General features: G+C 39.4%; 1 protein-coding gene across 3 annotated transcripts in view; it reads left to right on the top strand.

Moving 5' to 3' along the window:
* SLC16A10 (solute carrier family 16 member 10) overlaps nt 1–12,192 on the top strand; it is a 103,830-nt gene that overhangs the window by 55,079 nt on the left and 36,559 nt on the right. For 2 of the 3 annotated variants that reach the window (XM_053304989.1, XM_053304920.1), the window contains exon 2: nt 4,587–4,731. In XM_053304989.1, coding sequence (XP_053160964.1) covers nt 4,587–4,731 — 145 coding nt within the window. Of the gene's footprint in view, nt 1–3,745; nt 3,765–4,586; nt 4,732–12,192 lie in introns of those variants that run through there. The other variant, XM_053305067.1, reaches the window with a different exon arrangement.

A 12,192-nucleotide genomic window follows, 5' to 3' on the forward strand; every position in this document is an offset into this window, starting at 1 on the left:
GTGGGTGGTTCCAGAGAGGACACTTTAAAGTGTCTCCAACTTACCATAGACAGTCTGGAAGCCCTAGGCCTACAAATCAATTTTAAGAAGTCCCAACTGTGCCCAGCCAGACAGATTCAATTCGTGGGACTGGTGTTCGATACTCGTCTGGAAAGGGTTTTTCTGCCAGAGGGCTGTATAAGAACCATTCTGAGACTGGCCGAGGTCTTTGTGTTAGGCAGGCCACAGACCACTCATTCCATTCAATGCCTTCTGGGACACATGGTGGCAACTACCTATGTTCTGCCTTATGCATGTCAGAATGCGTGTTCTCCAGAGATGATTTCTCAATATGTTCAACCCTCTTTGAGACTCTCAGTCCACTCGGCTAACCCCTCCTCGGAGGGTGTTTGAAGATGTGTTATGGCGGACCAAAGTAGAGCATCTTGCTTTTGGTGCGCCCTTCTGTCAACCCATTCCAGTAGTCATAATTACTACTGATGCATCGAAGCTCGGTTGGGGTGCACACATGGACCATTACTGTCTCAGTGGGCATTTGACTGTAGAAGAGGCCAGGAGCCATATCAACTTCCTGGAACTGTTGGCAGTCTTTTGTGCCTTAAAGGGTTTTCTCTCTATGATACTGGGGTGCCCTGTGACAGTCCAGATGGACAATACTACAGCCAAAGCTTATAAAAGGAGGAACGGGCTCCAGAGCTCTCCTGTGCCTTTCCGTCGACCTGTGGCTTTGGTGCATCAGGCATGCAGTAACACCACACGTGATCCATATTCAAGGAGAAGAAAATGTGCAAACAGATGGCTTAAGCCGAATGAAATTGATCTCTCACAAATGCGTGTTAGACCCGTAAATAGATGTTACCCTGTAAAGGATATTTACAGTGTGGGGCACTTGGACTCTGGTTGCCTTTGTGTAAGGGGACAATGCTCAGTATGCCTTCTACTGTTCCAGGGACGGAAAGGGACTGGTTCCCTAGGAAATGCATTCACCCTTTCCTGGAGACACACTTGCATCTATCTGTTTCTACCAGTTCCGCTCATACTGAGAGTGCTTCAGAGGTTGAGAGTGGAAAATGTCCGGGCCATACTAATAGCACCGTGGTTGCCCAGGAGACCCTGGTTTTTGGTCCACATGCCAGGGGCGTAACTATAATAGGGAAAGGGGAGACAGTTGTCTGGGGGCCCACTGCCTTGGGGGGACCCCCAGAGGCAAGTCACATGACTGACTCCTCCAGCTGCGCAGCCACCCGGGCTTTGTTCAGTTGTATTCATCCTCCGAAACTGATGTGAGCATTAAGACCTGGAGCTACCAGAACAGCATGTCTTCCTCTAGTACCATTAAATGACTTACATTGTCCACAATTTACAAAACCTTAAAAAAATAATTTAGGATGATGTTCTATTGTACTTCATGAGCTGAGCTTCAGTGAGGGGGGGCATTTTAAAATCTTGTCTCTGAGCCTACTACAACCTTGCTATGCCCCTGCTGCATGCACCTGGTGGAGGCACATATCTGGCTTCCTTATTATCCACACCTCCTGTCCCAGCAGAAAGGGTGACTGTTATACCCCGTGATTCAGTCCCTACATCTCACTACATGGAGAATTTAACAGACTTCCCTGCAGAACTTATGGAGGTCCTGATTGCGGCCTGGAGACCTTCAACTAGAAAGTCATATGGCCATAAGTGGACTCACTTTGTGACTTTCACTACTTGACAAAACGTTGACTTGTCTAACTTGACTGTTCAAAATATTTGTACTTACCTATTGCAATTAAAAATGTGTGGCCTAAAGTTGTCTTCCCTTCAGGTACATTTAGTAGCCATTGTTGCATTCTGCCCTGGTCCTGGGGGTTCTTGGTTTAAACATTCCTTGGTAAACCATTTTTGAAGGGGTTGTCCCATTCTCTGCCAGATGATCCTGTTATGGCCCTGGCATGGGATCTGGCAGTGGTATTGGCCGGGCTTTTGCGCCCACCCTTTGAACCTCTGGCTTTAATCAAGTACTCACGTGGAAGGTGGCCTTTTTGGTGGCCATTACTTTGGCCAGAAGAGTGAGTGAGCTTAGAGCGCTTGGGTCCAATTAGCCATATATTCAATTTCACCAGGATAAGCTGGTGCTCAGGCCTGATGTTCAATTTCTCGCTAAGGTTATCTCCACCTTTCATCATTCACAACCTATTAACTTTTCTGTGTTCTTTAAGGATCCATCCTCCCCTGCAGAACACATGTTGCATTGTTTAGATGTCCAGAGGGCTCTAGCTTTCTATGTTCAAAGGTCTGCACAGTGGAGAAAGGCCTCTTCTCTATTTGTTTCTTATGAGGGCCCCCGTAAAAGTCTGCAGGTGTCTGCAGTCATTATCCATATGGATTTTTTCAGTTATTGAGCTTTGTTATAGGTTAGCAAAAAAGCAATTGCTGGGCGTAATCAAAGCTCACTCCTCAAGGTCCATGGTGGCCTTGGTGGCCTTTGACCGTTGGATTCCATTAGAGGCTACTTGTCAGGCTGCTATATGGACTTCATCCCATTCTTTTATGCGGCACTATGCTATTGATGCCAGATCTTGTAATGATGCTAAATTTGGCAGAGCTGTACTTCAGTCTATTTTCTCTTAATTGTTCTAGTTGTTTGAATAAAAGAACTGTGTTCACTTCCACCTCTGTCCATGGTCATGCCTATCAACTTCTTCCGTCCTCCTTGGGTGCTAGCTTGTTATGCGCCTATCAGTGTAAAAGACAGAGACCATGCCGAAGAACTACAGTTTGCTTACCTGTAACTTTGGTTATCCTTTGGTTATCCAAAGAACCTTTTGGAGTTCTTTGAGAGTGTCCGCAGGTGTGTGGATAAAGGTGATCCAGTTGACATAGTATACTTGGACTTCCAAACACCTTTCGACAAAGTTCCTCATCAAAGGCTCCTGAGAAAACTCAGTAGTAATGGGATAAGGGGACAAGTACAGTAAATGGACAGTTTTCACAAAGGAGAGAAGCAAGATGTGGGGTCCCCCAGGGATCTGTATTGGGTCCGGGGCTCTTTAACTTGTTTATAAATTATCTAGCAGTTGGGGTAAGCAGCGAAGTGGTCAGATTTGCAGATGACACTAAATAATTTAGGGTAGTGAAATTCAAAACAGGTTGTGAGGAGCTCCAAAAGGATCCCTCCAAACTGGGATCCTTTTGAGTGGGTGACAAAATGGCAAATGTGATTCAATTTAAGCAAGTGTAAAGTAATGGATATTAGGACAACCCTCGCCTCCAACTCATATAAACGCGGATGCAGTCTGAGTTGTCAGTGACTGACCAGGAGACACAATTTGGGATTGTGGTGGACAGCTCTTTGAAAGTGTTGATTTAGTGCATGGCAGCTGTGAAAAAGGCCTTTATACAAATTTGTGGTGTGGTCATACATTTGGAATACTGCACCACGTCTAAAGAAGGAAATTATAGAACTGGAAAAAGTTCAGAAGGGTATAGCAAAGATTATCAGGGACCTGGAGCACCTTCCTTATGAGGCAAGGCTACAGCATCTGGGGCTTTTTAGTTCCGAAAAGAGGCAACTGGAAAAGAGGTTTTGTTGTAAGCCGCCCAGAGATTTGCATTTTGGGTGTATAAAAATATTTATTTAAATAAACTAATAAACTATGGGGAGACATGATAGAGGTGTATAAAATTATGCATGGAAATAAATTTCTCTCTCACACTAAACTCTAGAACCAGGGGTCATCTATGAAACTGAAGGTCAGAAAATTTAGGACCAGCCAAAGAAGGTACTTTTTCACACAGTGCATAATTAATCTGTGGAATCCTCTGCTACAGGATGTGGTGATGGCCATTAGCTTGGATGGCTTTAAAAGGAGCTTAAACACATTCATGGAAAACAGGACTATCAATGGTTACTAGTCTGGTGGCTATAGGCCACCTCCAGCCTCAGAAGCAAGTTGCTTCTAAATACCAATTGCAGGGGAGCAACAGCAGGAGAGAGGGCATACCTTTACCTCTTGCCTGTGGGATTCTCAAGAGGCATCTGGTGGGCCACTGTATGGACTGGATGGGCCTTGAGCCTGATCCAGCAGGGCTGTTCTTATGTTGTCTATAAAATCCTGTGCTGAAGGGTTTTGCTTAATAAGTAAATAATGGCATACTTTTTTTAGCTTTCTTTTTTCAACTTAAATTCCTGCATGATATTTTTGACTTAACTGCAAGTTTTGTGTTTCTAGGTTAAATGCACAGATTTTTTCCCCCTGTGGCTTTTAAATATGGGCTTTTAAATATGTGACTATATTACTGCCAAACAATTTCCATCCAGTAATTTTGTTTCATACCATTCAACATACTTTCACAAATCTGCTCATCTGGTTTGGGCAGATGAAACACATATTTTCTGCTTGCAGTCTCCAGTGTTTAACTTGAAGCCTATTTTATGTTTTTGAAACTGGTTGTATAGAATTGCTAACCAACTATGTTAGTTAGATTTTTTTCTGTGTTCCCCTAAAACCAGAGTAGTAATTTCATAATATGCTCTTCTATCATGCAATGAAACCTGCCATATTAAACAAGTTAATCCTATATATTCTTAATCTTTTCTACAGCATGGGTGAATTCTCTGTCCATGGGAATGATCTTCTTCTGTTCTCCTATAGTCAGTGTATTTACCAACATATATGGCTGCCGACCAGTAGCTGTTGTTGGAGCAGCAGTGGCTTTCATTGGACTCCTTGCAAGTTCATTTGTAAGGTAAGAATACCAGCGTTTGTTGACTTGTTATGAATACTGTTGGTATTTGACAGTTTGTCACAATCTTGGCTGACTTAAATCTGATGATACATTTTGGGAACTTAACCGTATATTTGAAAGGTATTCAGGATGCTGCCAGTTGCTACACAGCTTTATGTGTGACAACTTACTTGTAATCCTTTTTGTTATATCTCTCTGGCATATTAAGCCATTAGCTGCCCCTCTGAATCATAAAGCTGCCTTTCAGATGTACTGAGCTATGCATCTGACCTATTGCCAAGCTATAGACCTCCTAAAGTCAAGACAGTAATGTTCAAGTGTCTACTCAATGCAAAGTGTCCAATGCAATAGCACTCTAATGGATAAAATATATGTTAAGGACACCTGTCATTTATATCTGAGATTTAGTAGAATATTCTAAACTGTGTAAATTGAGAGAACCCATTAACATAGATGATGATGATGGTAATATAATACTTAGCATTTATAAAGTGCCTTCATGTTCAAAGGGCTTCACATACATCATCTTAATAGTTCTTGCAAGAACTGTGTAAGGTACATCATTCTCACTGAGTCCATTGTAGTGTGTTTGGAGCAGAGATGGGATTTTAACTTGGCTCTTATGGCACTGTGAACCAGGCTCTTTATTGCTCACCCTTACGAAACCAGACCATTTGTGCACCAAACCACACAAATCCACTTGTACAAGCCACATACAGTATTACAGCAAATGAGCAAGCGTAGTGAAATAAGAGGCCTGCACTATTTGAGTTTCTGTAGCCTCTCTTGCTTGTTGGAAAAAGATCTGTCCTTTCACTGATACACATTTTGGAGAGATTCCTGGTGATGGAGCAAATAAAATTCTGCCTTGGATGCATTTCTGACTGTGACATTCTTTGGAGGTGTAGTGATCAGCATCCTCTCCTCCTAAAGAGTTAACAGAAGTAAACCCTTATCTCGACTGACAGTCTGGTGAACAGGGCTCAGCCAATCAGCACACCAGGTGGGTGGGATCTAGAGAGCTGTTGCCAGGAAGAAGGAAGTTCTTTGTTAGAAGAAGCTAGGCTGTGGGCGTACAGGAGGATATGTGGCCATGGAGGTTGGCTGCAGGAGTATAACCTGCAGTTCCTTGAAAGACAGGAGGGCAGGAAGCTTGAATTCTCAACAGGAATTTGGTGAGTTCAAGGAAAATGGAAGCCAAGGCTAGTGGCTTTGGAAGTTTAGGGCAGGAGAAAGTGGTTTAGTAACAGATTGTGTTAGAATATCTGTTTCTTTGGTGTGTGCTCTGCATATTCTGGATACTGTTCTGTTGTAGTTTGCCTGCAATGTAATTGAAATAAGAAACACTAGCCTATGCCCATCCTACCTAGGGCATTGTAAAAGCCTCTGTAAACATTTAAGTGTGCATAAAGACAACCTATTTTTGTAACTTCCTAAATATTTTTAACTGTTTCTAAAAGCTGAGACAGCCTCTGATTGAACCAGTCTGTAGTAATTGAAAAATACTCTGTAATCATTTAAGCATTCTTAAATGCAACCTATTAGTGAAGCTTGAGGCAATCTATTTTTGTAGCTTTTTGAAAGAAACTTTTCTTTTTTCTGTTTTCTTTTTTACTTTTTACAAGCCTCTCCAAGTTGGTTTTTAACTCAGGAAAAGAGGCGGGGGGGGCGTGAAGGGAGATTTATCTGGTGCAAACATGTCCTCAAATGTTCAGCAGCTATCAGTTTTCTCACCACGTGAAGACATGCACATGGAAGATTTTTGTACTTGACCAAGAGCCAAAATAAGAGAGTTTTTCTTTGAGTTATCCCACCCCAAGCTCAGAGAGTTTCTGTAAACAAAAGGGGTGGTGGCAGCAGCATTTTGAATTTAGCAAGAATACAGAATAGTTTTATGAGAAGCCTAGTTGGGCAGCTCAGCAGGGATGATTCAGCATTTCTTTCCCTCATGTAAGCTTGCTCGGAGACTAAGGCTGTAATCCGCTACAGGAGGCTTCATAGTATCCCTGAAAACTAGCATTTCTTGCTGATTTGATTGGAGTCTTCAAGGTTTGGAAGAGCAGATTGAGAAAAGGAGATGGACAGTCTTGCTTTCAAATATCTTATGTGCAGACATAAGCAGTTGGGGGATAATAGTGTCTTTTTTCCTCACTAGACTTGAGAAGAAAAGAATTATGCATAGATCTGCTTTCCTTATCTCAGTTTCATGTACTAATGAGCGTCATACACTGATAAAAATGATTCATTTTTTCATGCTGCTTTTAAATTAACATTGGCCTTGAACAGGACTTCGGCCTGTTGCCCCTTCGGTGCTTTTAAGCTTTCAGCAAAATTAACCACCTCTGACATGTTTTTCCTAGCAACCTTATTCTTGCAGATGATTTGTTATTATCTTTAGATAACTTTGACTTATGGTGCTCTGAGAGCCTTATGGTGTTCTCTTATGGTAGATATTGATATAGCTATTTTTTAGTTGAACACAAACATGGGTTTCCTATGTTTGACCCTTACATTTTGTTTATATTTTGAAACATTTTGTTTCTGAGAGCCTTATGGTGTTCTCTTACTTCTACAATAGATATTGATAGCTATTTTTAGTTGAACATAAGCATAGGTTTCCTATGTTTGGCCCTTACATTTTGTTTATATTTCACAGCCTATAGGCAGGATTCAAACAACTAGCACTATGTCCCAGGGGGACTTTGAGCTTGTATTTTCCAGACAATAGCCCCCTCATGCCATATGGCAAATCACTCTTGAAACAGAGGGGGATGATCAATGCAATGTATGATGTGTCTTGGGAATCGAGGTCTCTTGCTCAAAGGAAAACAAGTAAAGAATCCCACTCTGCAAGTCCATGGGTGTACTTAAAATAATCTTTGGATCCTGGCCACATTTGTGTGTTTTGGCACAAGCAGCTTGTTTCCATTTTCAGGTGCCTAGTAGAGCAAATAGTTCTTGAAAGTAGAACAGCTGCAAAAGAAGCTTTCGTACATTTCTCTGATAAGTGTGACTAGTGTAGTTTGCTCTTCAAGGAAAAGATAACATGGGTAGCTTGTTCTTCAAAGAGAAAACTCAGAACTGTTATGGTGTGAATATATTGTTAAGAGGGCTTTCTTTTGCTCTTTGTAGCATTGTTCAATAATTGTAGATATGATAGATACTAGTAAAAATGATATGTAAAACCCTAGTTCAGTTTTTAAAAGACTATATATATAGTACACTCATACAAGTGAATCTGGTAAATTGCATTTAACTTGATGTCATATGGCAGAAGAGAGTGGGGATTAAAAACATTGCCTGTTCTAAACCGTGACATGCACATTATGCTGATGATACATGACATATATAGGACTGCAGTCCTGTAGGAGCAGCATATAAACAGGCTCCAAGATTGCCAAGAGTGATGCAATGGGGATTTTACACAATTTGCAGCTTTTTTTTTTTTTGAAGGGGTGACTTCTTTTATTAGTAATAGAAATAGAACAGGTTGCATCTCTGAGATCGACATAGTCATACATGAATAAGAGCAATGACTTGTCCACAGCAAATAAAAACAAACAAACCAGTAATAGTATTTAAGTATACTTAAATGAGTAAAGATAATCTGTAAGAAAAAGAGAGTACGTCTAAAAAACTAAATCTAATCATCAGAGAAAAAATGAACCCTAAACCTCATACAGAACACTCCTCCTTGGACTCAATCGAATGATTCAGAACAAGAATATTCAATGGAGAAGAAAATGAAAAAGAAAAAAACACAAGTTCTGCCATAAAGAAAATGCGTATGTATTGTAAACACAAAAACACATAGCCACCAATATTCTATAATCAGAATTCCCATATCGTACCATACAGGTATACAACACGTCATAATAAAGTAAATGACAGAAATCAGTTAAACCTTCAGTAGTCCTCTTCTTCATTTAACAAAAAACAAAACCGGAGAGATAAATGGAGAGATATTCTTTCATGAAGAGGTAGACCAACTTCAGCCAGAACTGGTCTCTGTAGCCCACCACTTGGAGAATAGGCTATCAAGCTATGACACTAAGATCTCTCCCCATACATACATTTAATCCTTCTCAATTTCCTTCTAATTGTTTGCATCACAACAAGTAGTTCATTCAACAGTTACTATTATAAAGTTTTCATAAAAGCCCATAGGGGGAAATGAAAATAAAGAAAAATACTGAAAAAGGAAATGGGAATGATAATGATGTATATTTCTGAAAAATTGAGACTATTTTTCAAATAGAATCTAAAGCTAACTTCAATTAATTGTTCAAAAATGCTCAAACCAAGACTTAAGAAAACCAAAAAATCAAACACTGAACTTCCAAAGCAGAATATCTCGCTACGTAATCTTTTAAAAACTATAATGTCATATAGTAGAATATAGCAAATAATCTTATTCCTTAAATTTTAAAAATATTATCAGTATTGCAGCCACTTATTTCTAAAGGTTATTTCTAGAGGTCCACTCTTCCCTAATTCCCCCATTCGTAATATATATCATTTCTTCCATAAGAAGGAAAGAAAGAAACAAAAAGAAACAAAAGACAAAAATATGTGGCAATTCCTTAAGTCATTTAAACTATCGGGTTTATCATACAACATCCCAATTCCTGACTTGGTTATTGTCAGTATTAAACCTTATATAGAACTCCCTAATTAAAAGGCCAATTAATGAGGTATAATATTTAATTATACTCAGAGTTAAAACCTATAAATGAAACCCTAAATTAATCACATAAAGTATTGGTTCTTCCATGAAGATATGTGACAATTCCTTAAGTCATTAGAACATTCGGGTGTATCATAAAGAATCTTAGTTTCTGAATAGGTTATTTTCAATGCTAAACCCTATGTAGAGTTCCCTAAATCTCAATGGTTAAGAGAGAGAGAGAAAAGGAACAATTAACACAGGGAATTAATAAGGTATATTATTTAATTAATAAATGGTGGGCTACAGAGCCCCTGGTGGGCTACAGAGCCCCTGGTGGCGCAGTGGTAAAACTGCCGCCCTGTAACCAGAAGGTTACAAGTTCGCTCCTGACCAGGGGCTCCATCCTTCCAAGGTCGGTAAAATGAGTACCCAGAATGTTGGGGGCAATATGCTGAAATCATTGTAAACCGCTTAGAGAGCTCCGGCTATAGAGCAGTATATAAATGTAAGTGCTATTGCTAATTATACTCAAAGTTAAAACCTGTATATGAGACCTTAAGTATGTCACATACCTTAAAAAACACACACAAGAAAAGGAAGGAAACCTCAAAAGGAGAGGAAGGATTAAAAAATAAAATCAGAGGCAAAGAGAAGTAAGAGAGAAAAGATAATTCCATTATATTAAAAATATATCGGCAAAGAGAAATAAAATGCTGATAGACACACCACTAAAAATATCGGGCTTTTCATTCATCCCAGCACAAAGACAAAAGAAGTGGTAAACATCTCAGCTGCAACTCACATAACATAGGGTTAATATGAAATCTTGAAAACGTATCCAAGGACACTCTCTTGTTAAGGGGGAGACTAAACAGTGTTGGAACTTTAACTTCTATGCCTGGGGAAAATGGTTTTCAAGTTTCTATAAAGTAAAATTCCTTCAGTTAGACTCCTTCCGCGTAAATCTCGCCATAGCTACCTATCCAAAAGCTGAATAGTTCTAATAAAACACACCCAAAAGACATACAGTTAAGGCAAATAAACTTTTAAATAAGAATAAAATACTTGAATTACTCAGACCCATTTTAGTGAAATCTTCTTAAATTATCCTGAAGTGAACCACCACTTAACAGTCCCCTGCATACCAATTTCCCTTCCCTGTATTTAACGAAAAGTACCATGATTGCAACATCAAAACAAGAATAATAAATCATCATCACTCCAACTCAGCTGAGAAACAAGTATGGGAATTCTTCAAAGTAAAGTCAAAGTCCCGATACAAAATGCTAATTGACATTAACTGCTATTAAATGGAAATTCCATCAGTGGCATTAAACTACAAAAGAGAGAGAAGTCCTGATTCAAAGAAAGAAAGAACATGGAAAGACAATCTTCCTCTTCCTCTGCGGAAACAGCAAGTTCTCTCCAGTCACTTTTATTTCCCCAATCAGAGCTTCAAATAGTTGGTAATGGGAAGATAATTGTCCAGCCATAAAACACTTTGTCAGCCATGCAAACAGAAGGAACTATGAATTCAAGGAGGATCTTTCAGAATCCCAAGCAGATCCTCCCAAGATGCAGATAAACTAGATCTTTCCAGTTAGGACTTTATAAGTAAAACATAAGCTGGTTAAATGTGTAAATATGTGGCATTGCAGAACAATAAAAAACAGATCTTCTTCTCCACTGCAGATGCTGTACATTTTTGCTGAAAAGTTCAAGGGGGATTCTCAGAAAATCCAAAATCATCTCTGACAAATTACGAGTAGGTTAAAGATCAAAATAAAATAAGTAATTGTTGTAGCCTCAAACATTTAAAGAAATTCTTCAAAGCAAAACTAAAAGCTAATAGCATTGGAATGCTGAGCTCTCTAGTGAAGTCCATAGAAAGATTCAAAAATAGAAGACAGCAGAAAATAACCAAAAGTTAACAATAAAAAAGCCATAGATCTGACAAACTCACAGCCGTAGCCATCTTAGAGATTTATTTTTTTAAAAGATAAGAGTAGATTTATTGCAGATCATCCGTGACTAGGCAGTGTAAATGCTTCTCTCCATTCAGTCCGATGATTGCAGATAGGTCTCTCCAGATGTTCATCCAGGGTTTTTCAGGCTTTTTAGGGTCTGAGGACCCCCTGCACCCACACCTCTGGGGGGAGGACAAAGCCCTGCACACATTCCGATCTCCATCTGGCCGATGGAAGATGATAGGATCAAATGGTATCTGAAAGCCCTGACAGCTGTTTAATCAGGTGCTTTCATTCCGAATGCTATCTTGCAAGCTCCGCATGTTGCAGCTATTGACTGGTTATCTGTGTCTCTTTAACTGATCAAGGACTTTCCATATGAAGCTTTGAAATGTTGTAGTGGTGTGTGAGAATTCATAATGTGATGAGGGTGAAGCCTTGAGTTGTTAAATGTTTGTATATGCTTTCAGGCTAGAAAAACTTTAAGAAAAATCACAAGTCTTACTTTGGGTTTATAATATAGCATGTTACAGTTATAACATGAAAATGATGTAATTCATCTTGGAATAAATAGTTATTGTATATATTTTAAAAAACTTATTAAGTACTGATATGGCTCTTGAGGCTTTTGTGCCTATCTTTCTTTTTTAAAGGAGAAGATAAGACTTTCTGCTAAATAATAAAGAACAAATTATATCAGAACAACCTAGCTTCCTCAGTTTCTGGTATGGAGAACTATTGTTCAAAGGGTGTATAAAAAAAACACACAAAAAACAACCCACCACTGGACATGCTTAAAGTAACTCTTTTAATCTCAGCCAAAGC

The sequence above is a fragment of the Hemicordylus capensis genome, chromosome 1 (genome assembly GCF_027244095.1).
Source record: "Hemicordylus capensis ecotype Gifberg chromosome 1, rHemCap1.1.pri, whole genome shotgun sequence".
In the NCBI taxonomy this organism is placed as follows: Eukaryota; Metazoa; Chordata; class Lepidosauria; order Squamata; family Cordylidae; genus Hemicordylus; species Hemicordylus capensis.